The 26,686-nt window shown below is 44.1% G+C and overlaps 1 protein-coding gene across 1 annotated transcript in view; it reads right to left on the bottom strand.

Annotated features, from left to right (window-relative positions):
* The window catches only part of LOC126281248 (probable cytochrome P450 301a1, mitochondrial), a 232,663-nt gene that overhangs the window by 23,368 nt on the left and 182,609 nt on the right, over window positions 1-26,686 (bottom strand). The window contains exon 7 of the mRNA XM_049980042.1: window positions 24,321-24,480. Within this exon, the coding sequence (XP_049835999.1) occupies window positions 24,321-24,480 (160 nt within the window). The remainder of the gene's footprint in view (window positions 1-24,320; window positions 24,481-26,686) is intronic.

The following is a 26,686-nucleotide window of genomic DNA, read 5'->3' on the forward strand; positions in this document are numbered from 1 at the left end:
CTGAAGGAAGTCATTCACGAGATGTGCACGATGGGGGCGCGAATTATCATCCATGAAGACGAATGTCTCTCCGATATGCTGCCGATATGGTTGCGCTATCTGTCGGAGGATGGCATTCACGTATCGTACAACCGTTACGGCGCCTTGCACGACCACCAGCGGCGTACGTCGGCACCACATAATACCACCCCAAAAAAACAGGGACACTCCACCTTGTTGCACTTGCTGGACAGTGCGTCTAAGGCGTTCAGCCTGACCGGGTTGCTTACAAACACGTCTCCGACGATTGTCTGGTTGAAGGCATATGCGACACTCATCAGTGAAGAGAACGTGATGGCAATCCTGAGCAGTCCATTCGGATTGATTTTGGGTCCATCTGTACCGTGCTGCATGGTGTTGTGGTTGCCCAGATGGACCTCGCCATGGACGTCGGGAGTGAAGATGAGCATAATGCAGTCTATTGCGCACAGTTTGAGTCATGACACGACGACGTGTGGCTGCACGAAAAACATTATTCAAGGTGGTGGCGTTGCTGCCAGGGATCCTCCGAGCCATAAAACGTAGGTAGCGCTCATTCACTGCAGTAGTAGTTGGGCGGCCTCAGCGAGGCATTTCATCGACTATTCCTGTCTCTCTGTAACTCCTCCATGTCCGAACATGCCGAACCGCCTGAACACTTCCCTTGTTGAGAGCTCTTCCTGGAACAAAGTAACAATGCGAACCGCGGTATTGACCATCTAGGCACGATTGAATTACTGACAACACGAGCGTGTGCCTCATTCCTGGTGGAATGACTGGAACTGATCGGCTGTCGGACCCCCTACGTCTAATAGTCGCTGCTCATGCATGCTTGTTTACATCTTTGGGAGGTTTTAGTGACATCTCTGAACAGTCAAATGGACTGTGTCTGCGATATAATATCCACTGTCAACGTCTACCTTCAGGAGTTCTGGGAACCGGGGTGATGCAAAACTATTTTTGATGTGTGTATTTCAGCTAGTAATAGCGAATACCCTGTTCAAGAAACACAAGAGGAGGAGGTATACTTGGAAAAGGCCGGGAGATACGGGAAGATTTGAATTAGATTACATCATGATCAGACAGAGAGTCCGAAATCAGTTACTGGATTGTAAGGCGTACCCAGGAGCAGATATAGACTCAGATCACAATATAGTAGTGATGAAGAGTAGGCTAAAGTTCAAGACATTAGTCAGGAAGAATCAGTACGCTAAGAAGTGGGATACGGGAGTTCTGAGGAATGACGAGAAACGTTTGAAGTTCTCTAGCGCTATAGATACAACAATAAGGAATAGCGCAGTAGGCAACACAGTTGAAGAGGAATGGACATCTCTAAAAAGGGCCATCACAGAAGTTGGGAAGGAAAACATAGGTACAAAGAAGGTAGCTGCGAAGAAACCAGGGGTAACAGAAGAAATACTTCAGTTGATTGATGAAAGGAGGAAGTACAAACATGATCCGGGAAAATCAGCAATACAGACATACAAGTCGCTGAGGAATGAAACAAATAGGAAGTGCATGGAAGCTAAGACGAAATGGCTGCAGGAAAAATGTGAAGACATCGAAAAAGATATGATTGTCGGAACGACAGATTCAGCATACAGGAAAGTCAAAACAACCTTTGGCGACATTAAAAGCAACGGTGGTAACATTAAGAGTGCAACGGGAATTCCACTGTTAAATGCAGAGGAGAGAGCAGATAGGTGGAAAGAATACATTGAAAGCCTCTATGAGGGTGAAGATTTGTCTGATGTGATAGAAGAAGAAACAGGAGTCGATTTAGAAGAGATAGGGGATCCAGTATTAGAATCGGAATTTAAAAGAGCTTTGGAGGACATACGGTCAAATAAGGCAGAAGGGATAGATAACATTCCATCAGAATTTCTAAAATCATTAGGGGAAGTGGCAACAAAACGACTATTCACGTTGGTGTGTAGAATATATGAGTCTGGCGACATACCATCTGACTTTCGGTAAAGCATCATCCACACTACTCCGAAGCCGACAAGAGCTGAGAAGTGCGAGAATTATCGCACAAACAGCTTAACAGCTCATGCATCGAAGCTGCTTACAAGAATAATATACAGAAGAATGGAAAAGAAAATTGAGAATGCGCTAGGTGACGATCAGTTTGGCTTTAGGAAAAGTAAAGGCACGAGAGAGGCAATTCTGACGTTACGGCTAATAATGGTAGCAAGCCTAAAGAAAAATCAAGACACGTTCATAGGATTTGTCGACCTGGAAAAAGCGTTCGACAATATAAAATGGTGCAAGCTGTTCGAGATTCTGAAAAAAGTAGGGGTAAGCTATAGAGAGAGACGGGTCATATACAATATGTACAACAACCAAGAGGGAATAATAAGAGTGGACGATCAAGAACGAAATGCCCGTATTAAGAAGGGAGTAAGACAAGGCTGTAGCCTTTCGCCCCTACTCTTCAATCTGTACATCGAGGAAGCAATGATGGAAATAAAAGAAAGGTTCAGGAGTGGAATTAAAATACAAGGTGAAAGGATATCAATGATACGATTCGCTGATGACATTGCTATCCTGAGTGAAAGTGAAGAAGAATTAAATGATCTGCTGAACGGAATGAACAGTCTAATGAGTACACAGTATGGTTTGAGAGTAAATCGGAGAAAGACGAAGGTAATGAGAAGTAGTAGAAATGAGAACAGCGAAATCAATGAAGTTAAGGAATTCTGCTACCTAGGCAGTAAAATAACCAATGACGGACGGAGCAAGGAGGACGTCAAAAAGAGACTCGCTATGACAAAAAAGACATTTCTGGCCAAGAGAAGTCTACTAATATCAAATATCGGCCTTAATTTGAGGAAGAAATTTCTGAGGATGTACGTCTGGAGTACAGCATTGTATGGTAGTGAAACATGGACAGTGGGAAAACCGGAACAGAAGAGAATCAAAGCATTTGAGATGTGGTGCTATAGACGAATGTTGAAAATTAGGTGGACTGATAAGGCAAGGAATGAGGAGGTTCTACGCAGAATCGGAGAGGAAAGGAATATGTGGAAAACACTAACAAGGAGAAGGGACAGGATGATAGGACATCTGCTAAGACATGAGGGAATGACTTCCATGGTACTAGAGGGAGCTGTAGAGAGCAAAAACTGTAGAGGAAGACAGAGATTGGAATACGTTAAGCAAATAATTGAGGACGTAGGTTGCAAGTGCTACTCTGAGATGAAGAGGTTACAACAGGAAAGGAATTCGTGGCGGGCCGCATCAAACCAGTCAGTAGACTGACGACCAAAAAAAAAAAAAAAAAAAATCAGCACCTCAATAGGCATTTCTGAATTCGAGAATACATGCATGCGTTGCCGCCAGAGGGAAGTTCTCTGTGTTACTGATACGACTATTTCGGTACCCTTTACTATGACGTGACATGTGCACTTTATTTGGTCTGAATTTTTTATCGTGTTCTTCTGCTATCATTAACTACCTGTCCCCTCACATGTCAATAATATGAGATTGTTTTTAAGTTTGTTGTATCTTCTTCCAGCAGTGTAGTCCAACAAAATAATAGTCTTTCACACGTTATGTGGTGCTCTCGTGGAGCTTGCAGCAGATCCGACTTATTGCAGCCGCTTTATTATTACAGCCGATGAATGAAAGCTTAGTATGCACCTGATAATGAATTAAAAGACAGAACCGAGCACGATCTCTCAGGGAAAACTGGCGCAACAATTAAAGACACTGGATCCAACGTCTGGAGGAGGGTGGTCTGAATCACCACATCACCACCTGGCCATCAATATTTAGGTTTTCTTTAGTTTCATTCACCTAAGGTGCATGCAGCGATGGTTATTTTAATTCCCATCCCCATCCATATGCTTTCTGATCTTGCGGTCAGTATCTAATGTCTTCACCATCTGAGTGGTCTTTACATTCTAATCTCTCTATCAAGCATTAGGTGAAAGTAGTACGTAACCTGCATCGAATAAGCAAGCGCAGGCATAGCCTACAAGGGAGGCAGCGGTCGTTAGGATTTTGTGTACAGTCAAAATGCCACAGATCGCCTTTTATTTGATTTATTACTTGTTTTTTCAGATATTTATCACCGTAATGGCAACACAGCAAAAGTTGAAGTTCCTCTCGGCACCATAGAGAACAAAACGTTGCTCTAGTTGAATGTGCACTGTTTACTGACGTCAAATAACTAAAAAGCTATGCCAATTTTAATACGTAATAGAAAAATACGAGTGGGGGAGGAGGAGAGCAAGAGAATGATTGCACAATAGCTCAGTTGGGTAGTATCAGGGAAAAATTGGACCTTAAAACTCTGTGAAATCACAGTTACTGATTGATGTGAGACAAGGAGGAGTTGGAAAATCCAACCTCATTCAAATTCTTTTGGATACGCTGCTGTATGTCCTTAAAATACTTAAAATTCTCAAATAAACCAACATTTCGGCCTACCTGTAGCGTCTTTACTCAGGGCAAAGATAAGACATCTAAGTTGGATGGTCGGATGTAGATGTTTCTCTTGAATAGCCGGCCGGTGTTGCCGAGCGGTTCTAAGCGCTTCAGTCTGGAACCGAGCGACCGCTACGGTCGCAGGTTCGAATCCTGTCTCCTGCATGGATGTGTGTGATGTCCTTAGGTTGGTTAGGTTTAAGTAGTTCTATGTTCTAGGGGACTGATGACCTCAGGTGTTAAGTCCCATAGTGCTCAAAGCCATTTGAGCCATCTCTATTGAGTAGGCGGTCACTATCGCACTCCACCCACCATAACACTGTTTGCATACAGATTCTCAGGTATTTATAATTCAATAAATTCATTGAGACATATTTCATCATGCTCTGTCCGTGACTGCAGCTTCTGCATAACGAGTATTTTCCGAGTAATACACAAACATAAAGACTGTAAAGTTGCACAGGTCACGCCAATACCCAAGAAAGGAAATATGAATAATCTGTTGAATTAGACCCATATCGCTAACGTCGATTTACAGCAAGGTCATGAAACTTACACTGGGTGCTATATTATGAATTATCTCGAAAACAAACTATCTATTGACTATCGTCAGCACGGACTCAGAAAATGTTGTTATTTTGAATCACAACTAACTTCATTCACACTAAGTAATGAGCTTTATCCACAGAGAATCACATATTGATCCAATTTAACTAGATTTCAAGAAGGCTTTTGATACCACTACTTAAAAGCTGCTTCTTACCAGACTGGGTGCCCATGCAGAATTGTCTCAGTTGTGCGACTTGATTCGTCATTTTCTGTTACAAAGGTCACAATTCCCAGTAACTGATAGAAAGTCGTAGAGTAAAACAAAAGTGGTATCTAGCATTCCCCAAGGATGTGTTATATGCCCTCTGCTGGTCCTAATCCAAATGAATGATTTAGGGGTGTAGGCCTCTTAGTTTATTTACGGATGACGCTTTCATTTACTGTTTAGTAAAGTCATCAGTAGATCAAAACCAAAAACCAATTGCAAACAGTTTTAGACAAGATACCTGCATGGTGCGAAAAGTGACAATTCATTCTAAATATTGAAAAGTGATTTCATCCACGTAGGTACTAAAAGGAATCTGTTAACTTTCGGTTCACACACAGATCTAAAGGTCATCTATTCAGGGAAGTACTTAGGGATTACAATTACGAATAACTTAAATTGGAACGGTCACACAGATAATATTGTGGGGAAATAGAATGAAAGTCTGCGCTTTATTGGCAGAACACCTTGAAGATTAACAGATCTAATAAACAGAGTGCTTACATTACGCTTTTCCGTCCTCTTCTGGAGAATTCCTGCGCAGTGTTTGGTCCGTAACATAAAGAACTGACGGAGGACATCCAAAACTTTCAAAGGAGAACAGCCAGTTTTATATTAGCATGAAACTCGGAAGACAGTCTCGCGGATACGATAAACGAGTTGGGTTGGCAATCATTAAAACAAAGACGTTTTCTTTTCCGGCAAGATCCTTTCATGGCGTTACAGTAACAAACTTTCTCCCGAGAATGAGAAAAGATTTTATTTGCGCCCACCTACATAGGGAGAAATCATCACCGTAATAAAATAAAAGGAATCAGAGATCGCAGTGAAAGGTTTAAATGTTCGCTTTTACTGCGCGCTGTTCTAGAGTGGAACAGTACAGAAACTGCTTAAAGAACTCTCTGTCAGGCACTTAATTGTGAATTGCAGAGAAGACATGTAGCTATAGATGAATTTCATTCACATTTTATTTTTCTGTTCGAGTCAAACACGTCTCGCGGTTCCCGACTGTAGCGCCTAGAACCGCACGGCAACTCCGGCCGGCCTTTACAGTTTTTCACAGGAGCTGATTACCTTGGGTAAAAATCATAATTACGATTTTACTCTGTAACAAGTCACTGGACGTCGCGAGTTTCTTACATGAAAATGTTCCTTGACAAATTTCAAAATGTTGTCAGTGGTGTTTGGGTACAACCTGTAAGCAGATGCAACCGTCCAAAGGTCAGTGTACTTACTTATGTACTTACTTCTTACTTGGCGCTACAGCCAATGTAGGGCCTTGGCCTCTCTTATGGTCGCAGCCCAATGTTGACCATCTTTTGCTCGGTCCCAGCTTTCTCCAAATCATCCGTCATCGTTCCCGTGTTCTTTCTTTGTGCCTTATGCCACCTGGATTTTCTCTGTAGATGTATCCTCTGACATTCGCTCTAAATTACACACCATCTTAATCTGCTGCTCTTGACTTCCAAAACTAGGTCAGTATAACCGTATATTCTTCCAGTTCCTTATTTTTCTGTTAACACAGCATGCACGCTTTCCTATCGTACTGTCCGACCCATTAGCTGAAAGGTCAGAGCGTTGAAATACGACGCATGGGGGCCCGGGTTCGATTCCCGGCTGGGCTGGGAGATTTTCTCCCCTCAGAGATTGGGTGTCGTGGTATCCTCATCATCATTTCATTCCAATTGTCGACGTGCACGTCGCCCAACGTGGCGTCGCACTCAATAAGACTTGCACTTGGTGGCCGAACTTCCCGCCTAGGAACTCCCGGCCACTGACGCCATTCGATCATTTCCATTTTCCTTTCGTACTGTCTCTCTATAGGCTTCTTCTTTTCCCACTTTTCTGTTGAAGATACCTTAGACTGTCTTCACATCTTGACTCAGGATACCTAATAACTGCTGTTTTAGTAGACCATAAAATTCACGTTTAAAAATAAATGTAGACAATGTGGTACTTCAGAATCAAGCTGTAACTGAACAGCTTGTTGTGATTAAATATAGAAATAAAATACTGTGATTAAAGTACGCATAGTACTAGAAAAATATCGTTCATCAACAATTGACGAATGCTTCTCGTCCTTCCATTAGTACTTCGAAAAGTGCCTAAGTACTACAAAAATACGTCAAAATTAATCTACAGAACTCATCTTTTTTTATATAATCGTGTTTTCTGAAGCAGTGGCATTGCATTAATGTTAATGATTGATAAAAATTGTCTCAGCTGCATTATTACACATGTGGATGTGCTACATTTACATACATACTCCGCAAGCCACCGTACCTTGCTAGGCGAAGGGTACCCTGGACACTACTAATCATTTCCTTTCCTGTTCCACTCTCAGATATGCCTGCATATGAGCCCAAATTTCTTTTTTTTTTTCGTGGTCCTTAAGAGAAATGTATATTGGCAACAGTGGCATCGTTCTGCCGCAGCTTCAAATGCCGGTTCTCTAACTTTTCGCAATAGTATTCCTGGAAAAAAACTTCGCCTACATTCCAGGGATTCCGATTTGAGTTCCCGAAGCATCTCTGTAATACTTGTTTGTTGTTCGAACCTACCGGTAACAAATCTAGCAGCCCGCCTCTAAATTGCTTTGACGTCTTCCTTCAGTCCTATCTGGTGTGGATCCCAAACACTCGAGCAGTACTCAAGAACAGGTCGCACTGGCATACTACATGTGGACTCGTTTGCAGCTGAACCACAGTTTCCTAACTTCTGCCAATAAAGCGAAGTCGACTATTTGCCTTCCATACGACAATCATCACATGCTCGTTCCACTTCATACCGCTTTCAACCTTGAGTCCAGGTATTTCAACGACTTCAGTGTGTCGCGCTGGGCAATGGTAATACTGTATCCGAACATTACGGGTTTGTTTTTCCTGCTCATCCACATTAACTTACATTTTTCTACATTTAGAGCCAGCTTCCATTCATTATACCAACTGGAAATCTCATCTACATCTACATCTACAACTACATTTATACCCCGCAAGCCACCCAACGGTGTGTGGCTGAGGGCACTTTATGTGACACTGTCATTACCTCCCATTCCTGTTCCAGTCGCGTATGGTTCGCGGGAAGAATGACTGCCGGAAAGCCACCGTGCGCGCTCGAATCTCTCTAATTTTACATTCGTGATCTCCTTGGGAGGTATAAGTTGGGGGAAGTAATATATTCGATACCTCATCCAGAAACGCACCCTCTCGAAACCTGGACAGCAAGCTACAATGCATTTCAGAGCGCCTTTCTTGCAGAGTCTGACACTTGAGTTTGCTACACATCTCCGTAACGCTATCACGCTTACCAAATAACCCTGCGATGAAACGCGCCGTTTTTCTTTGGATCTTCTCTATCTCTTCCGTCAACCCGATCTGGTACGGATCCCACACTGATGAACAATACTCAAGTATAGGTCGAACGAGTGTTTTGTAAGCCACCTCCCTTGCTGATGGACTACATTTTCTAAGGAATCTCGCAATGAATCTTAACCTGGCACCCGCCTTACCAACAATTAATTTTATATGTTCATTCCACTTCAAATGGTTCCGTACGCATACTCCCAGATATTTTACAGAAGTAACTGTTAACAGTGTTTGTTCCGTTATCATATAATCATACAATAAAGGATCCTTCTTTCTATGTATTCGCAATACATTACATTTGTCTATGTTAAAGGTCAGTTGCCACTCCCTGCACCAAATGCCTATCCGCTACAGATCTTCCTGCATTTCGCTGCTATTTTCTAATGCTGCAACTTCTCTGTATACTACAGCATCATCCGCGAAAAGCCGCATGGAACTTCGACACTATCATCTTATATCATCCTACAGTCTACAGTCAGTCATCTTCGACTTCTTCTCGTACACCACTGCATCATCAGCTAAGAACCGCAGATTGCTGCCTGCCCTGTTAGGCAGGTAATTTATGTTAATACAAAATAATAGTTGTTTCTTTTGTAGAATATCTTCAGGTAACTACGGATGAGAACGGTCGTAACACAAGAAATGCTTAACAATACAACTGAGATGATTTCCATCGATAGCATTAGTGTTACTTGTGATTCTCGACATGATCAAAATGAAACTTCCTGACAGATTAAAACTGTGTGCCGGACCGAGACTCGAACTCTGGACCTTTGCCTTTTGCGGTAAAGTGCTCTGCCAACTTTTTTATTCTCATTTTGTTCGATATTGCTCGGTGCATTTGTTCGGTGCGTATGTCCCATGACACCCGTTCAAGTTCAGTGTTGATCCGTTGACTCAGTTTTTTTTTTATTGCAGAGGGCAGCTAACCCCCTGACTGAACACTATCAGTTACCGTGCCGGCTACCAACTGAGCTACCCAAGCACGCCTCAAGACCCGTCCTCACAGCTTCAATTCTGCCAGTACCTCGTCTCCTTCCAGTTTCATATCAGCGCACACTCCGCTGCAGAGCGAAAATCTCATTCTGGAATCATGATCAAAATGACTGGATAAAGAGAGAAAGCCTGAATTTACGATTCGCCGCAGGTGTGTGTGTTGAGATGATAGGTGCTACAGCTGCCCAGCTGCCCGGCTCAGCCATATCGCCAGAGGCTGCTGAGAGACGGGAGCGAAGCGGGGAAACTGGCGTGCCAGAGAGCAACGTGTCCCAGGTCACGGTTCTCGACATCGACCGGTTTGGAGGCCGGCCGCTACGGGGTCAGCGAGGCGGCCGTTCACCGTTCACCGTTCACTCCAGCGCTGACTGTACAACCTGTTCCCGCACCTCCGCAACCATTTACATACAAGAAGTCGCAAAACACGTGGCAGAAAGTATCCCTATGAAGGAACCTGTTGGGTTGGCAGAAGTGCCAACACCGTGTTACTAGAGGAGGCCGAAATGCACGCCGATTTAGCTCACGCAGGCTGGCGTGAGGAGGGAAGAACTATACTGACGCGAGGTCTGGAACATGACAAGGAATTAGAATTTAGAAAGCGGACGTAGCTGGTTTGATACTTAACTTTAATCAATTACTGATGAACGTCGCTCTTGACGGTACATGATTCACAATAGAAATATCAGTAGTAACTGAATATGGCGCCTTGCTAGGTCGTAGCAAATGACGTAGCTGAAGGCTATTCTAAACTGTCGTCTCTGTAAATGAGAGCGTCTGTAGTCAGCGAACCATCGCTAGCAAAGTCGGCTGTACAACTGGGGCGAGTGCTAGGGAGTCTCTCTAGACTAGACCTGCCGTGTAGCGGCGCTCGGTCTGCAATTCACTGATAGTGGCGACACGCGGGTCCGACGTATACTAACGGACCGCGGCCGATTTAAAGTCTACCACCTAGCAAGTGTGGTGTCTGGCCGTGACACCACAGAACCATAAAAATGTGAAGAAATAGAGAAAGAAATGATTGTTGGAAGGCCTGACTCAGCATACAGGAAAGTCAAAAAAACCTACAGTGGAATTAAGAAAAGGAGGGTAACATTAAGAGTGCAGTGGGAACCCCACTGTTCAATCCAGAAGAGAGAGTGACTAGGTCGACGGAGTGTATTGAAGATCTCTGTGACGGAAAGGACTTGTCTGTTGATAGGAGAAGAAACATGCGTCGGCATAGAAGAGATAGGGAGTCCGGTATTAGAATCAGAATTTAAAAGAGCTTTGGAAGAATTGAAATCGAATGACAGAAAAGATTCCATCGGTATTTCTAAAATCTCTGGGGGAAGTGACAACTAAACGACTATTCACGTTGGTTAATGTATGAGACTGTGGGAAAATTATCTTCCACACGATTTCGAAGACTGCAAGAACTGTCGAGTGCGAGAATTATCGCACAGTCAGCTTAACAGCACATGCATCCGAATTGTTGACGTAAATAATATACAGAAGAAAGGAAAAGAAAACTGAGGATCTGTTAGTTGACGATCAGTTCGGCTTTAGGAAAGGAAAACGCACCAGAGACAGATCTCATGTTATATCTGATAAAGAAAGCAAGACTGATGAAAAATCATAGCATCTTCCTACCTGAAAAAGGGTTCGACAATGTGAAATGGTTCAAGACGTTTGAAATTCTGATAGGGGTAAGCTGGAGGGAAAGACGGGGAATGCTCAATATGTACAAGAAGCAGAAGGTAAAAATAAGAATGGAAGATCAAGAAAGAAATGCTCGGATTAACATCCGTGCAAGACAGAGATGTAGCCTTATGCTCCTATTGTTCAATCAAAATGGTTCAAATGGCTCTGAGCACTATGGGACTTAACATCTGAGGTCATCTGTCCCCTAGACAGAACTAATTAAACCTAACTAATCTAAGGACATCACACACATCCACGTCCGAGGCAGGATTCGAACCTTCAACCATAGCAGCAGCGTTGTTCCGTACTGAAGCACCTAGAACCGCTCGGCCACAACGGCCAGCTATTGTCCAATCCATACATCGAAGAAGCGATGACAGAAAAAAAGAAAGGTTCAAAAGTGGGAATAAAATTCAAGGGGAAAGGATATCAATGATAAGTGTCATTGATACCATTGTTGTCCTCAGTGAAAGTGAAGAAGAATTACGTGATCTGTTGAACGGAATGAACAGTCTAATGAGTACAGAATATGGATTGAGAGTACATCGAAGAAAGACGAAAGTTATGAGAAGTAGCAGAAAGAGAACAGCGACAAACTTAGCATCTTAATCGGTGATCACGAAGTAGATGAAGTTAAGGAATTCTACTACCTACAGAGCAAAATAATTCGTGACGGACAAAGAAAGGAGAACACAAAAGCAGACTACGACTGGCAATAAGGGATTTCCTGCCCAAGAGAAGTCTAGTGGTATCAAACATGGGTGTTAATTTGAGGAAGAAATTTCTGAGAATATACGTTTTGAGCCCAGAATTGTATGCCAGTGAGACATGGATTCTGGGAAAACTGGGAGACATGAGAATACATGTGTTTGAGATATGTTGAAAATGAGGTGGACTGATACGGCAAGGAATGAGGGGATTCCGCACAAAATCGGAGAGGAAAGGAATATGTGGAAAACACTGACAAGGAGAAGGGACAGGATGATAGGATATCTGTTAAGGCATCAGGGAATTACTTCCATGGTACCAAAGAGAACTATAAAGGGTAGAAGTTGTACAGGAAAAAAGAGATTGGGATACACACAGTAAATATTGGGGACATATGTTGCAAGTGCTACTCTGAGATGGAAATGTTGGGACAGGAGTTAAATTCGGGCCGCATCATGCTAGTCAGAAGACTAATGACTAAAAAAATGTAAACCTACTGAGCTACGTCTATGATGGAGCGAGACCAATTACCCACCAAGCCTTCGGGATATTTTATAATCGTTGAACACAATATGATGTTGCAGTCTTCAGTTCGAAGACAGGTTTGATGCAGCTGTCCATGCTACTCTACGCTGTGCGAGCCTCGTCTCCGAGTAACTTCTGCAACCTACATCCTTCGGAATCTGCTTACTGCACTCATCTCTTGCTGTCCCTCTACAATTTTTATCCGCCACACTTCCCTCCAATACTAAACTGGTGATCTCTTGATGGCTAAAAATGCGTCGTATCAACCAGTCCCTTCTTTTGGTCAAGTTGTGCCGCAAATTTATTGGCTCCTCAATTCTATTCAGCACCTCCTGATTAGTCATGCGATCAGCCCACCTAATTTCCAACATTCTACTGCAGCATGACATATCGAAACCTTCCATTCTCTTCTTTTCTAAACTGTTTATCGTTCATGTTTCACTTCCATACATTACTACACTCCAGAAAAATTCCTTCAGAAAAGACGGAATCTATATTGGATGTTAAAAACGTCTCTTCTTCTGAAATGTTTTTTTGTTGTCATTTCTAGTCTACATTCTCTCTACTTCGTCCATTATCGGTTATTTTTCAGCCCACATAGCAAAACTCATCTACTACTTTAAGTGTCTCGTTTTCTAATCTGAGGCCTCTAGCTTCACCCGCTTTAATTCGACTACATTCATTATCCTTAATTTGCTTTTTTGTTGTTCATCTTATATCTTCGTTTCAAGACACAGTCCATTCCTTTCAGCTGCTCTTCCAAGACGTTTGCTGTCTCCCATAGAATTACAACGTTATAAGCAAACCTCAAAGTTGTTATTTCTTCTATCTGGAATTTAATTCCCATCCAAATCTTATTTTGTTACCTTTACTTCTTGCTCAGTATACAGATTGATTAACATCGGGGATAGGTTACAACCGGTCTCACTCCCTTCTCAACTACTGTCTTCCTTTCATGTCCCTAGACTCTTGTAGTTGCCGTCTGGTTTCTATTCATGTTGTAAATAGCCTTTCGCTTCTTGTATTTTACCCCTCTTAACTTCAGAATTTCAAAGAGAGTATTCCACTCAACATTGTCAAAAGCTGTCTCTAAGTCTACAAATTCTATAACCTATCTTCTAAAATCCGTCGTAGGGTCAGTATTACCTCCCATGTTCCTACATTTCTCAGGAATCCTAACTGATCTTCCCCGAGGCCGGCTTCTACCAGTTTTCCCACTATTCTGCAAATAACTCATGTTACCATTTTGAAACCATGACTTATTTAACTGATAGTTCAGCATTTTTACGTCTGTCAGCAGCTGCTTTCGCTGAAATTAGAATTACTTCATTCTTCTTTTCGGCTATCTCATACATCATGCACACCAGATGGAAGAGTTTTGTCATGTCTGGTTCTCCCAATGCTATCGGCAGTTCTGATAGTATATCGTCTACCCCCGGGGCCTTTTTTCTGCTTTGATCTTTCAGAGCTCTGTCAAATTGTTCTCGCAGTATCATCTTCCCGTTCTAAAATATTGCCTTCAAGTTTATCGCCCTTAGAGTCCCTCTTTGTACCCCTTCAACTTTCATCTTTCCCTTCTTTGCTTAGACTGGTATTACATTATCAAATTTCTTTGTCAAAGATTTGATAAAAGATGTGATCAAATATTTCGTCAAATACATTTGACAAAGATCTTTGATGTAGTGCTAGAAAGGGTATTACACTGTCATCATATTTTTCGTCAAAGTTCAAGATGGCTGACAACAACAACTTGTTATTAACCGCAGCAGTTGCATGTACCACAATTGCACTGTGTGCACATGCGGAAGAGAAGCGGGGGAAAAAAAGGAAACATACCTGGGTGAAGTCGTGGGTTTTACTATGACACGATAAAAGCATTCAACAAAACTTGTTACGTGAGCTTGTAGTGAAGGACATCAAGTCGTACATGAGTTACTTGAGAATGGATGAGCATACATTTCTGTATGTGCTCAATGAAGTGTATCCTCGTGTCAGAAAGCACAATATTCACTTAAGAACTGCTAAATCTGCAGAAGACAGGCTCACTGTAACACTCCGATTCCTTACTACAGGAGAGGGTTAGGTTAGGTTAGGTCAAGTCAGGTCAGGTCTCCAATCTTCTTAATCTATTTTTGTATTCAGCGTGCCTCACGTTGTAAAGCGCCTCATCAGCTCCATACATCTCTATTAATTTTGTAGTTGTCGGCACACACCAATTGCATTTACCAGCAATGTTTATAAAAACACTACAGACGACAGAACGCTGCAGCGATGCTAGCGCTCCATGCAGTAACATGTCACATAGCAGTGAACAGAAGACAAGCGACTTCTTTGATCAAATCTACAGCGAGGCCCTAGATTTGATCAAATATTGGACGACATTTGACTAAGTTCCCTATTACACCATCAAATATCTTTGACAAAGATTTTTGACAAAGATATTTGACACAGAAATTTGATAGCGTAATACTGGCCTTAGGAATGCTTTTCCAGATGAGCTCTTTAATTCACACAGCTGCCTCTCTTTTCCCTAAAGGCCTCTTTAGCTTTCTTGTATGCGGGACCTATCTATCCCCTAGTGAAATTTACTTCTAAAGCCTTACGTTTGTCCTCTTATCCATCCTCCTGCTTATCCATTTTACATTTCGTGCCAATCTCATTTTTTAAACGTTTGTATCCTTAGATACAGATCTTTCGACTAACTATGGAGCTATTGCGTCAGCATACTCTGAGAGGAATCTGAACGGTATACTATCTGGACCGGAGGCTTTACCTTTATTGAGTGATTTAAGCTGCTTGACTCTAACGAGGATACCTACTTCTAAGTTACTCTAGCTGTCAGTTGTTCTCGATGCGAATTCTGGAATATTTAAGAGGGTCGTTCAATAAGTAATGCCCCACGTATTTTTTTATTTTTTTAAGTCATTAATATACATAGACAAACGTCCTTGTTGGTACTTCACATTTGATGTGTGTTCTGTGCGCCGGTGAAGTTCCGAACTGTTCGGCAGATGGCAGAGCCGTAGTACAGCGTCAAAATGGCATCTGCATACGACTCAAGGTACAAGCAGCGAGCTGTTATTGTATTTTTGTGTGCAAAAAAAGAAACCGCGATGAACATCCATAAACGTTTGTGTGCAGTGTATGGCGATGTTGCAGTTCATAGGAGTATAGTTAGGCGATGGGTGAAGAAAGTAAGAGCTTCACGAAATGTAGTAACGAGAGCTCCATGTGCAGCCACGGTCGGGACGCCCTGTCACAGCCACTGCTCCAGACACGCTGGATCGTTCGAATGCCATTATTCGTGCCGACCAGTGCATCATAACTCGACAATTGGATCTACAGTTATCGGTCAGCACTGGAAGTGCAGATATTCAAAGAGGTGCTCACAATGTGTTCCACGAATGCTAACAGAGGACCACAAGATTCACAGAAAGGCCATTTCATCTGAATCCAACAATTCAGCGTTTTAAGACCGACAGAGAGGCCTTTCTGTCTCGGATCGTTATAGGAGACGAAAGCTGGATGCACCACTTTGCGCCGGAACCAAAAAGACAGTCCATGGAGTGGCATCATCCTCATTCATCACAAAAGAAGAAATTCAAGACAGCCCCCTCTGCCGCAATAGTCGTGGTGACAGCTTTCTGGGATTTTGATGGCGTCATTCTCGTGTATGTGATGCCAAGAGGGTCAACTACCAATTCAGAGGCATACGTAAAGACTCTGAATAAACTCAAGAACCGTTTCCGACGTGTTCGATCGGACAAGAATCCAGCAGAAATCATGGTCCAACATGATAATGCACGCCCGCACACAAGTCTGAGAACTTGGGAACACTTCGCCAAATTGGGTTGGACATCACTGCCTGATCCAACCTACAGCCCAGACCTAGCACTCTCGGACTTCCATCTCTCTGGGCCGCTATACGATTCTCTACGGGGAACACACCTCTAAGATGACGAGACTGCCAATCATGCAGTGAAAACATGGACATGTGAACAGGACAACAGCTTTTACCAACAGGGAATACATGGTCTTCCACAACGTTGGCGTACGGCCATAGAACGTGATGGAGACTATGTAGAAAAGTAGTTTGTCACCAAATTCTGACTCAATAAATATGTTCTGAGAAAAAAATCTGAGGCAGTACTTATTGAACGACCATCGCACTTATGTCAATGTGACTTCGTACACGAAAAAACATCGGTGGATATGTAAATGAATTGAGTTGCAATTATTTGTGACATGTAGAACGGTCACAACAACGCATTAGGTCTGGTTGGTTAATAAGGGTCACGAACGACGTTAAATGTCGAGTGAGCACTGTGAATGATACGGAGATGTCGCATACTCGTGTGAGGTAGCTTTATCAGCACTTGAAACAGTTTAAAACGGGCCTCATTGTGAGTCTTCATTCTGCTGTCTGTGCGATTCGTTCAATATCCAGATTTTTGGGGCATTTGGATGCCACATGGCAAGAAGTTGGACTACGTTAAAACATGGGGGTAGATGTATTCGACGTTGTCAAGTTCATTTGGCTAGGTGGGCGAATCGTACAATATCCAGATTTGTGGGGCATTCGGATGTTACAGGGGCCCGAAGCTGGACTGTGTTGAATTGTGGGGGCAGACGTCCTCGTTGTTGCACAGGTTCCGGCCGACTACATCTGACCACCAAAAGGTGGGATGACCATATTATACACCACGCACATTGTAACCCCTCCCATTCGAGAACAAGTAATGGACTCACTGCAAAACTCTGTGTCATCGCGCACCCCTGTTGGGCGGGAGCAGCTGGACTAAAGTATTACCGTCCCATGAGTAGGCTGTCGTTAACATCACAAAACAAACTACTGGTGCCGTGAACAGGAAGCAAGGACTGCTGATGACGGCGTCGCATTATTTTCAGCGACTGTTCACGGTTTCCTGCCCCTAACGACGATCGTCGACGAGTATGGCGGCGACTTGGCGAAAGGTCCAATTCTTTCAGTCGCTTGGAGAGGCACAGCGGTGTCTCTGTTGGCGCCATAACGTGCAGAGAAATCGGCTATGAGCCGTCGGGTATGTCTTCAGGTCATGGCTGGTAGTTGGTAAACTCTTGCGACACAATGATACGTCACGGACATCCTGTGTTACTTCTCATCCGTCAGCATTGTGGTGCCATGTTTCAACAGGACAAGCCTCGTCTACACTTGACTTATGTCTCTAAGAGCTGACTGCTTGATGCTGAGGTACCCCTCTAGCCAGCAAGAACCCCAGATCTGTCGCCGACAGATTATGTGTGGCACCAACTCCAAAGAACGTTCAAATGTGTGTGAAATTTTAAGGGACTTAACTGCTAAGGTCATCAGTCTCTAAGTTTACACACTACATAACCTAAATTATCCTAAGGACAAACACACACACCCATTCCCGAGGGAGGACTCGAACCTCTGCCGGGACCAGCCGCACAGTCCATGACTGCAGCGCCTGAGACCGCTCGGCTAATCCCACGCGGCGGACCAACTCCGTCCCAGTGTCAATATCGATGATGTCCAGAACCATTTATAGTTTTTGTGGGTTGTCTTGCCTCAGGAGAAGACACAGGGGCTGTGTGATTCCACTTCTAACGGAATCCGAGCCTGCATCCAGTCCAGATGGGATGCAACGCCACACTAATAAGTGGGCTCATACTGTCAAGTTCTTCGCATATCACACACCGTCTCAACCCGTAAAGCTTCGCTTTTTTGTCAAGCTGTGAATTTCGAAATCATGAACGTTTCACCTACTATTCGCACACTCCAAGGAGACACTCGGAGCAAGACAGTTTACGACTTTGGATCGATGGATTATCTGAAAACTAGCTTGAGCAGTTAAACAGAGAACCGACTCATGGCGAGAACATATTAGACCTTCTGGTGACAAACAGACCCGAACTATTTGACACAGTTAACGCAGAACATGGAATCAGCGATCATAAAGCGGTTACTGCATCGTAAACACAAATATTAAAATAGGTAGGAAGATTTTTCTGTTTAGAAAAAGTGACAAAAAGCAGATTTTCAAGTACAGACAGTGTTGAGGATCAGTGGACAAAGTTCAAAACCATCGTACAATATGCATTAGATGAGTATCCGCCAAGCAAGATCGTAAGAGCTGGAATAGAGCCACTGTGGTACAACTACCGAGTTAGAAAACTGCTGCGGAAGCAAAGGGAACTTCACAGCAAACATAAACATAGCCAAAGCCTTGCAGACAAACAAAAATTACTCGAAGCGAAATGTAGTGTGAGGAGAGCAATGCGAGAGGCGTTCAATGAATTCGAAAGTAAAGTTCTGTGTACTGACTTGGCAGAAAAATCCTATGAAATTTTGGTCTTATGTCAAAGCGGTAGGTGGATCAAAACAAAATGTCCAGACACTCCGTGACCAAAATGGTACTGAAACAGAGGATGACAGACTAAAGGCCGAAAAACTAAATGTCTTTTTCCAAAGCTGTTTCACATAGGAAGACTGCACTGTAGTTCCTTCTCTAGATTGTCGCACAGATGACAAAATGGTAGATATCGAAATAGACGACAGAGGGATAGAGAAACAATTAAAATCGCTCAAAAAGGGAAAGGCCGCTGGACCTGATGGGATACCAGTTCGATTTTACACAGAGTACGCGAAGGAACGTGCCCTCCTTCTTGCAGCGGTGTACCGTAGGTCTCTAGAAGAGTGTAGCTTTCCAAAAGATTGGAAAAAGCCACAGATCATCTCCGTTTTCAAGAAGGGATTTCGAACAGATGTGCAGAACTATAGACCTATATCTCCAACTCATTCAGTTGTAGAATTTTGGAACACGTATTATGTTCGAGTATAGTGACTTTTCTGAAGACTAGAAATCTACTCTGTAGGAATCAGCATGGGTTTCGAAAAGGACGGTCGTGTGAAACCCAGCTCGAGCTATTCGTCCACGAGACTCAGAGGGCCATAGACACGGGTTCCCAGGTAGATGCCGTGTTTCTTGACTTCCGCAAGGCGTTCGATACAGTTCCCCACAGTCTCTTAATGAACAAAGTAAGAGCATATGGACTATCAGACCAATTGTGTGATTGGATTGAAGAGTTCCTAGATAACAGAACGCAGCATGTCATCCTCAATGGAGAGAAGTCCTCCGAAGTAAGAGTGATTTCAGGTGTGCCGCAGGGGAGTGTCGTAGAATCGTTGCTATTCACAATATTCATAAATGACCTTGTGGATAACATCAGAAGTTCACTGAGGCTTTTTGCGGATGAAGCTGTAGTATATCAAGAGGTTGTAACAATGGAAAATTGTACTAAAATGCAGGAGGATCTGCAGCGAATTGACGCATGGTGCAGGGAATGGCAATTGAATCTTAATGTAGACAAGTTTAATGTGCTGCGAATACATAGAAAGAACGACCCTTTATCATTTAGCTACAATATAGCAGGTCAGCAACTGGAAGCAATTAATTCTATAAATTATCTGGGAGTCGGCTTTAGGAGTGATTTAAAATGAAATGATTATATAAAGTTGATCGTCGGTAAAGCAGATGACAGACTGAGATTCATTGGAAGAATCCTAAGGAAATGCAATCCGAAAACAAAAGAAGTAGCTTACAGTACACTTGTTCGCCAACTGCTAGAATATTGCTGACCAGTGTGGGATCCGTACCAGATAGGGTTGATAGAAGAGATAGAGAAGATCCAACGGAGAGCATCGCACTTCGTTACAGGATCATTTAGTAATCGCGAAACCGTTACGGAGATGATAGATAAACTCCAGTGGAAGAGTCTGCAGGAGAGACGCTCAGTAGTTCGGTACGGGCTTTTGTTGAAGTTTCGAGAACATACCTTCACCGAGTAGTCAAACAGTATATCGCTCCCTCCTACGGATATCTCGCGAAAAGACGATGAGGATAAAATCAGAGAGATTAGAGCCCACACAGAGGCATACCGACAATCTTTTCTTCCACGAACAATACGAGACTGGAATATGAGCCGTGGCGGCTCATATCGATAGTGCCACTCTGGTGGTTTATCTTTCCTGCCACGGTCAGGGCGGTAAGCAGCGCCCTCTGGGTCCTACGCGAGGAGTAACGAGGCGAGGTCCTATGGGTGGGTGTCCGGGACGTCGTGTGGGACCGGACCTATCGCATGGAGATACACAAGTTGGTTCTGAACGGAAGGCGCCGTAGCAAGTAGTGGGAAGCGGGCGTCCTGTAATTTGTGTTAAGGAGTAACGATTTTGCATTGGATGTCCTAGTGGTTCCCGAGAGTTGCGTTGGCTGCTTTCGGAGAAGAGAATTGGTAAGAGCTTGTGTCTACGCTCTTTTCCGTACGATGCTGCTGCCTGCCGTTAAAAACGGGTGAAAATCAGGCGCTTGTATTGACTATACGGGAACTGATGTAAAATTACATTTGTGATTGAGTCTCACTTGTACTGTAACAATTTAGAGGCGAAAATTTTGGTGGTTTTATTAGGTCTGGTTCTTTACTGTGCAACTCAGGGAGTCAGTTATTTGGGGTAACTGAGGGAGCACCATTATGTTGGTCTAAGTAATACGTTCTCCACGTTTTGTCTATGGCTTTGAGAATCGAAATCGTGGGGGAGCACACGTGTGAGTAACTTGCTATTGTATTGATGGTTATGTTGTACAGACTGTCCTCTGGTGTGTTAAATCACGCGCTGATTTGTAGCCAATCTAAGCAGAAGTTACCATTGCTACTTACTTATGTGCTACTGTCCTTATGATTGACGTTGTTTGTCTTTGGATTGTGGGTGTGCGTTTAAAAAAAATTACGGCTACTATTCATAAGGGTTGTCTAGTATGGAAATTGCTTAGGCTTTTATCATACGCTGATCTGTTTGCCTACCACATTGGCTTTCTATGCAGTAACTGAAGGAATGAGTATGGTGGTTCAAGATTGTAGGCTGACTAGTTTTTGAACTGGTGTTGAGCTTATGGGCGAGATCAGCACTCCGCAAACCCGCACGCTGGGCGTGGTTAAATGTTCCGCTATTGGGGAGCCGGCTCTCTGTTCTTGGACTGTGGAAGAATACGTGATGAGTGCATCGCTGTAGTTTTCGCGTGCTAAATTGCGGGGTGCCGGTGAAGTCCAAGGGCTAGACTTGTGATGTATGTTATGTTGAAAGGGAATTAACTGTACCAAACTTAGTTTGTTTTAGGTCTGTACATGGAATTATGTTGATATTTTGTCGATTGCGGCAATAACTTACTGTGTGGGGAGATCCTCTGAGGTACTTGTATTGTACTGTTGCAGTGCAGTCCATTTGAAACGTGCTGCTTAAAACTTGGGACTGCAGCTCTGATGTTATATATTACTGTTTAATCTTAAATGTCTTGGATGTAATATGGTTGTTGAGGATTATGTAATTTTGATCGCTGGTACCTTAAAGGAAGTATTTCGTTTTAAAATATGTGCTCGATCAGAGCCTATTTAATTATGATTCTAACTCATCATTCAAATTTCCTAGTCTTGCTTTCTTAAAAGGCTTTCAGTTAAATGATTGCTATTTGCCTGTTTAAATGTTTGAGTGACTTAAAGGAAAAGATTATTATTTGTAATTTGTACTGACCGTTCATTTTGGGTAATACCTGACTTATGTTTTCAATAAATGAGTGTCTAGTCAGTGGTGATGCACTGTTCTATTGCTAGCCTACCCCTTCCACTCCACAGCCTATGGAGCTGCTTTGTGTCGAGATTGTGTTCAGAACACCCCTCTGACATGACACCTCAGAATAGAAGGGAGAACCGATAGAGGTACTCAAAGTACTCTCCGCCACACATTGTTAGGTGGCTTGCGGGGTATTGATGTAGACGTAGATGTAGATATTCGCATGTTTCCTATCGGTAGTAGCAACTTTGACATAAGAAACGTCACGTATCACGCACTCTACAGCAGGCGACGTACTGATCTCGCTGCCGCCTACTAGAGCAGTGAGACGACGCTGGCAGCGAGGAAAAGCTGTCACTGACGGCGATCTTTGATTTTTATCGACTGACAAGGGGAAGGACTCAGACACGGCCAACCGATTCGGCTCAAATTTGGCAGGTCGCTTGTGTACAACCTAAAACGAAGGAATCTAAGTTGTTTTGCGTCAACACTCTCGCAATCACCCCTAAAGTTTATGATGAGCAATCGACTCAAAATTGGCGGTATCGATAGATAATTGTAAACAGAGCATTTTTCATCATCCGCTTCTGTACCCACATGGTAATCGATTTTCGCCCGCAGTACCCATAGCGCAACAGCCATGGTAACTGGCTGGGAATCGGAGAGCTCGGGTTCGAATCTCGAAGGAACTTAGCGGATATTCTTCTTTTCGTTTGTATTTTCCCATATGTCAATTGATAGGGATAGGAGGGTTAATAAGGTAAGTAAATCAATAAGGAATAATGATAATAATAAGGTAAGCAAACTAATTTTCCAAACGCCGACAGTTAGTAAAGTATTAAACTTTTAATCCTTGTCACATGAAAACAACTCCGAGTAAGAGTGCTGCGAATTCCTCACGAGTGATCACAGATAGCAGGCAGAGGTGGTCTAGCGGTTCTAGGCGCTCAGTCCGGAACCGCGGGACTGCTACGGTCGCAGGTTCGAATCCTGCCTCGGGCATGGATGTGTGTGATGTCCTTAGGTTAGTTAGGTTTAAGTAGTTCTAAGTTCTAGGGGACTGATGACCTCAGATGTTAAGTCCCATAGTGCTCAGAGCCATTTTAGATCACAGATAGCCATCGCGCGATGCTTGTTTGGAGCGAGGCACCGGACAGAATGCACGCGGGGAGAGTTACGTTGTCCCCGTCGCCACTTCGTCATATCATAGTTGTGAACCTGGAAGAGTGAAAGTGACCAGAACGAGCCTTATAGAAGTCAATCGGATAGAGTTGTTTTCCGTCATTAGGCTGCCGCGAACCTCGCGGATTCATATAGTGATTTTTTCATTGTTAATGCGCCGAAGTAACATATGACGAGTACTGTATGTAGTTTGTAGTAATTAGCTCGTCTGTTTATGCCGTATTAACTAGCTATTGTTTGTTGTATCATACCTTTCAGGTGCATAATCTGAATAATGGAGGATGTGCACCCTTCGACTAGCGCTGTAATATATATTTGGGAGCCTGTCACAGTATTACCGACGCTGTGTTTTGGTTTGTAAAACTGTTGCAAGACAGATGCATTATCAATGCACTACTGGAAGCAGGCAGTTCTGTTTCTCGGCGTTCCAGATTGATATGAGCGGTTATCGACGAGCGATTTTTGGAGCTGACGAACGAAATGGCTTTTGTTGATACTGAAATACTATACCATGAAGGTTTCTAGGAAATTCTAACCCGAGTTTACCGATTCCCAGCGAGTTACCTTAGCCGTTGCGCTATCGGCGCTGTCGCAAAAAAGCGTTTACCATGTGGGTACAGAACAGGCAGTTGTAAAAGTTTCTTTCCTCGATTTCTGGAAAAGTTTGCATTTGCGGACCCCATGCCTGAAGATGAAAAAAGCTCTATTTACAATTATCTATTGATCCCTCCAATTTTGAGTCGATTGCTCGTCATAACCTTTAGGGGTGATTTTCTCAAAATTTCGGGGGTGTTGACCCAAAATATCTTGGAGTCCTTCGTTTCAGGTTGTTCTCAAGCGACCAGCCAAATTTGAGCTGAATCGGTTGGCCGTGTCTGAGGCCTTCCCCTTGTGAGCTAGCACTACCGACCACCGCGCCGAGGGTGTGCTCGAGACGTGCGCAGAGGTAGGTGACAGAGAGAGGCCGCCGACTCACCGTGTCGATGCCGACGAGGAACATGTCGAGCGCCAGCAGGCAGGCGGTGCGCTCGTCGGCGGTCCGCAGGACCCTCAGCAGCAGCGGCGGGTCGCTCAGCCCGCTGGAGTCCAGCTGCTGCAGGCGGCGCAGGGCGCGCTGCACGTGGCGCCACGTGATGCTACACATCAAACAGGCACGTTCAGGGGCGCACACACTGCACGCGTGGGCAGCTCTCAGCTGGCTACTGCCAGTCGACATCAGACAATAAACTTAGTCTGAGACGTGTGAAACGTAGCTGTCCGAGGTTTCCATTCTCTCCAGCAAGCTCAAAAACTAAAATACAAACACTTATTTCATCTACAATACTGATGTGAAGCTGAAGCAATGAATTAAAATTTCTACCATTGCTGGTATTCAAACCTGGTCCTCGTGCTTACAGGGCAGATACGCTCACCATTGCACCACACTGGCCGGATGCCTAGAGTTGCCTGGGTATGTATTTATTCCAGTTCTATTTGTCTCTTCCTCACCCTCCCTCTCCTCTTCCCCTCACCCTGTCCACCTCAACCCTGCCCCATTCTCTGTCCAGCTCCTGCTGCCCCTCCCTCTGTCCATCAGGACATCCCCATTGTCTCTGTCCATTTGCTCCTCTTCCTCTTTCTGGCGATCTGCTCTTACTTTCTGTGGTATGTGTTTATTCGAATTCGATTAGTCCACCTCCTCCTCCCCTTCCCTGCCCATCTCCTTCCCCTCCTCACGCTACCTACCTCCTCCACCCCCACTCTCTCCCATCTCCTCCTAACACTCTAACCATCTGGTCCTCCCCATTTTCTCTGCCCAGCCGCTCCTCCTTACTCTCTCTGGCCAATTGCTCCTCCTGCCTCTGTTCATCTGCCTTTCCCCCTCTGTTCATCACCTCCTCTGCATACCACCTCTTCCAGTCCCCTCTTTCCTCCTCACTCCCTCCATCTCCTCCCACCTCTCTTTGTCCAGCTCGTCCCCCTCTCTCTATCCATCTGCTCCTGTCCATCCCTCTCTGTTCACCACCTTTCCTTTCTCTGTCCATTTCCCTCTCCTCTCTCTCCATCTCCTCCACTCCTTTTAAATTTCTGTCCATCTCCTCTCCCCCATTTCTGTCTGTCCATCTCTTCCTCCCACCTTCTCTGACCAAGTTATCGCCCTCACCCCAATAGGGAGTTGCTGTTACCTAATCTCATAGTATTTCTTTTCAGAAACACGTAATATACACTATAAGCCATTACAATTGCTACACCAAGAAGAAATGCAGATGATAAACGGGTAATCACTGGACAAATATATTATACTAGCACTGACATTTGATTACATTTTCTCGCAATTTGGGTACATAGATCCTGAGAAATCAGTACCCAGAACAACCACCTCTGGCCATAATAACGGCCTTGATACGCCTGGGCATTGATTCAAACAGAGCTTGGATAGCGTGCACAGGTACATCTTCCCATGCAGCTTCAACACGATACCACAGTTCATGAAGAGTAGTGACTGGCGTAATGTGACGAGCCAGCTGCTCGGCCACCATTGACCAGACGTAATTGGTGAGAGATATGGAGAATGTGCTGGCCAGGGCGGCAGTCGAACATTCTCTGTACCCAGACAGGCCCGTACAGGACCTGCAACATGCGGTCATGCATTATCCTGCTGAATTGGTGAGAGATCTGGAGAATGTGCTGGCCAGAGCAGCAGTCGAACATTCTCTGTACCTAGACAGGCCCGTACAGAACCTGCAACATGCGGTCGTGCATTATCCTGCTGAAATGTAGAGTTTCGCAGGGATCTAATGAAGGGTAGAGCCACGGGTCGTTAACACATCTGAAATGTAACGTCCACTGTTCAAAGTGCCGTCAATGCGAACAAGAGGTGACCGAGACGTGTAAAAAATGGCACCCCGTAACATCACGCTAGGTGATACGCCAGTATGGCAATGACGAATACACGCTTCCAATGTGCGTTCACCGCGATGTCGCCAAGCACGTATGCGACCATCATGATGCTGTAAACAGAACCTGGATTCATCCGAAAAAATGACCTTTTGCCATTAGTGCACCCAGGTTCTTCGTTGAGTACACCATCGCAGGCGCTCCTGTCTGTGATGCAGCGTCAAGGGTAAATGGAGCCATGGTCTCCGATCTGATAGTCCACACTGCTGCAAATGTCGTCGAACTGTTCGTGCAGATGGTTGTTGTCTTGCAAACGTCCCCATGTGTTGACTCAGGGATCGACACGTGGCTGCACGATCCGTTACAGCCATGCGGATAAGATGCCTGTCATCTCGACTACTAGTGATACGAGGTCGTTGGGATCCAGCATAGCGTTCCGTATTACCCTCCTGAACCCACCGATTC

This window comes from Schistocerca gregaria, chromosome 7 (assembly GCF_023897955.1).
Source record: "Schistocerca gregaria isolate iqSchGreg1 chromosome 7, iqSchGreg1.2, whole genome shotgun sequence".
Taxonomy (NCBI): Eukaryota; Metazoa; Arthropoda; class Insecta; order Orthoptera; family Acrididae; genus Schistocerca; species Schistocerca gregaria.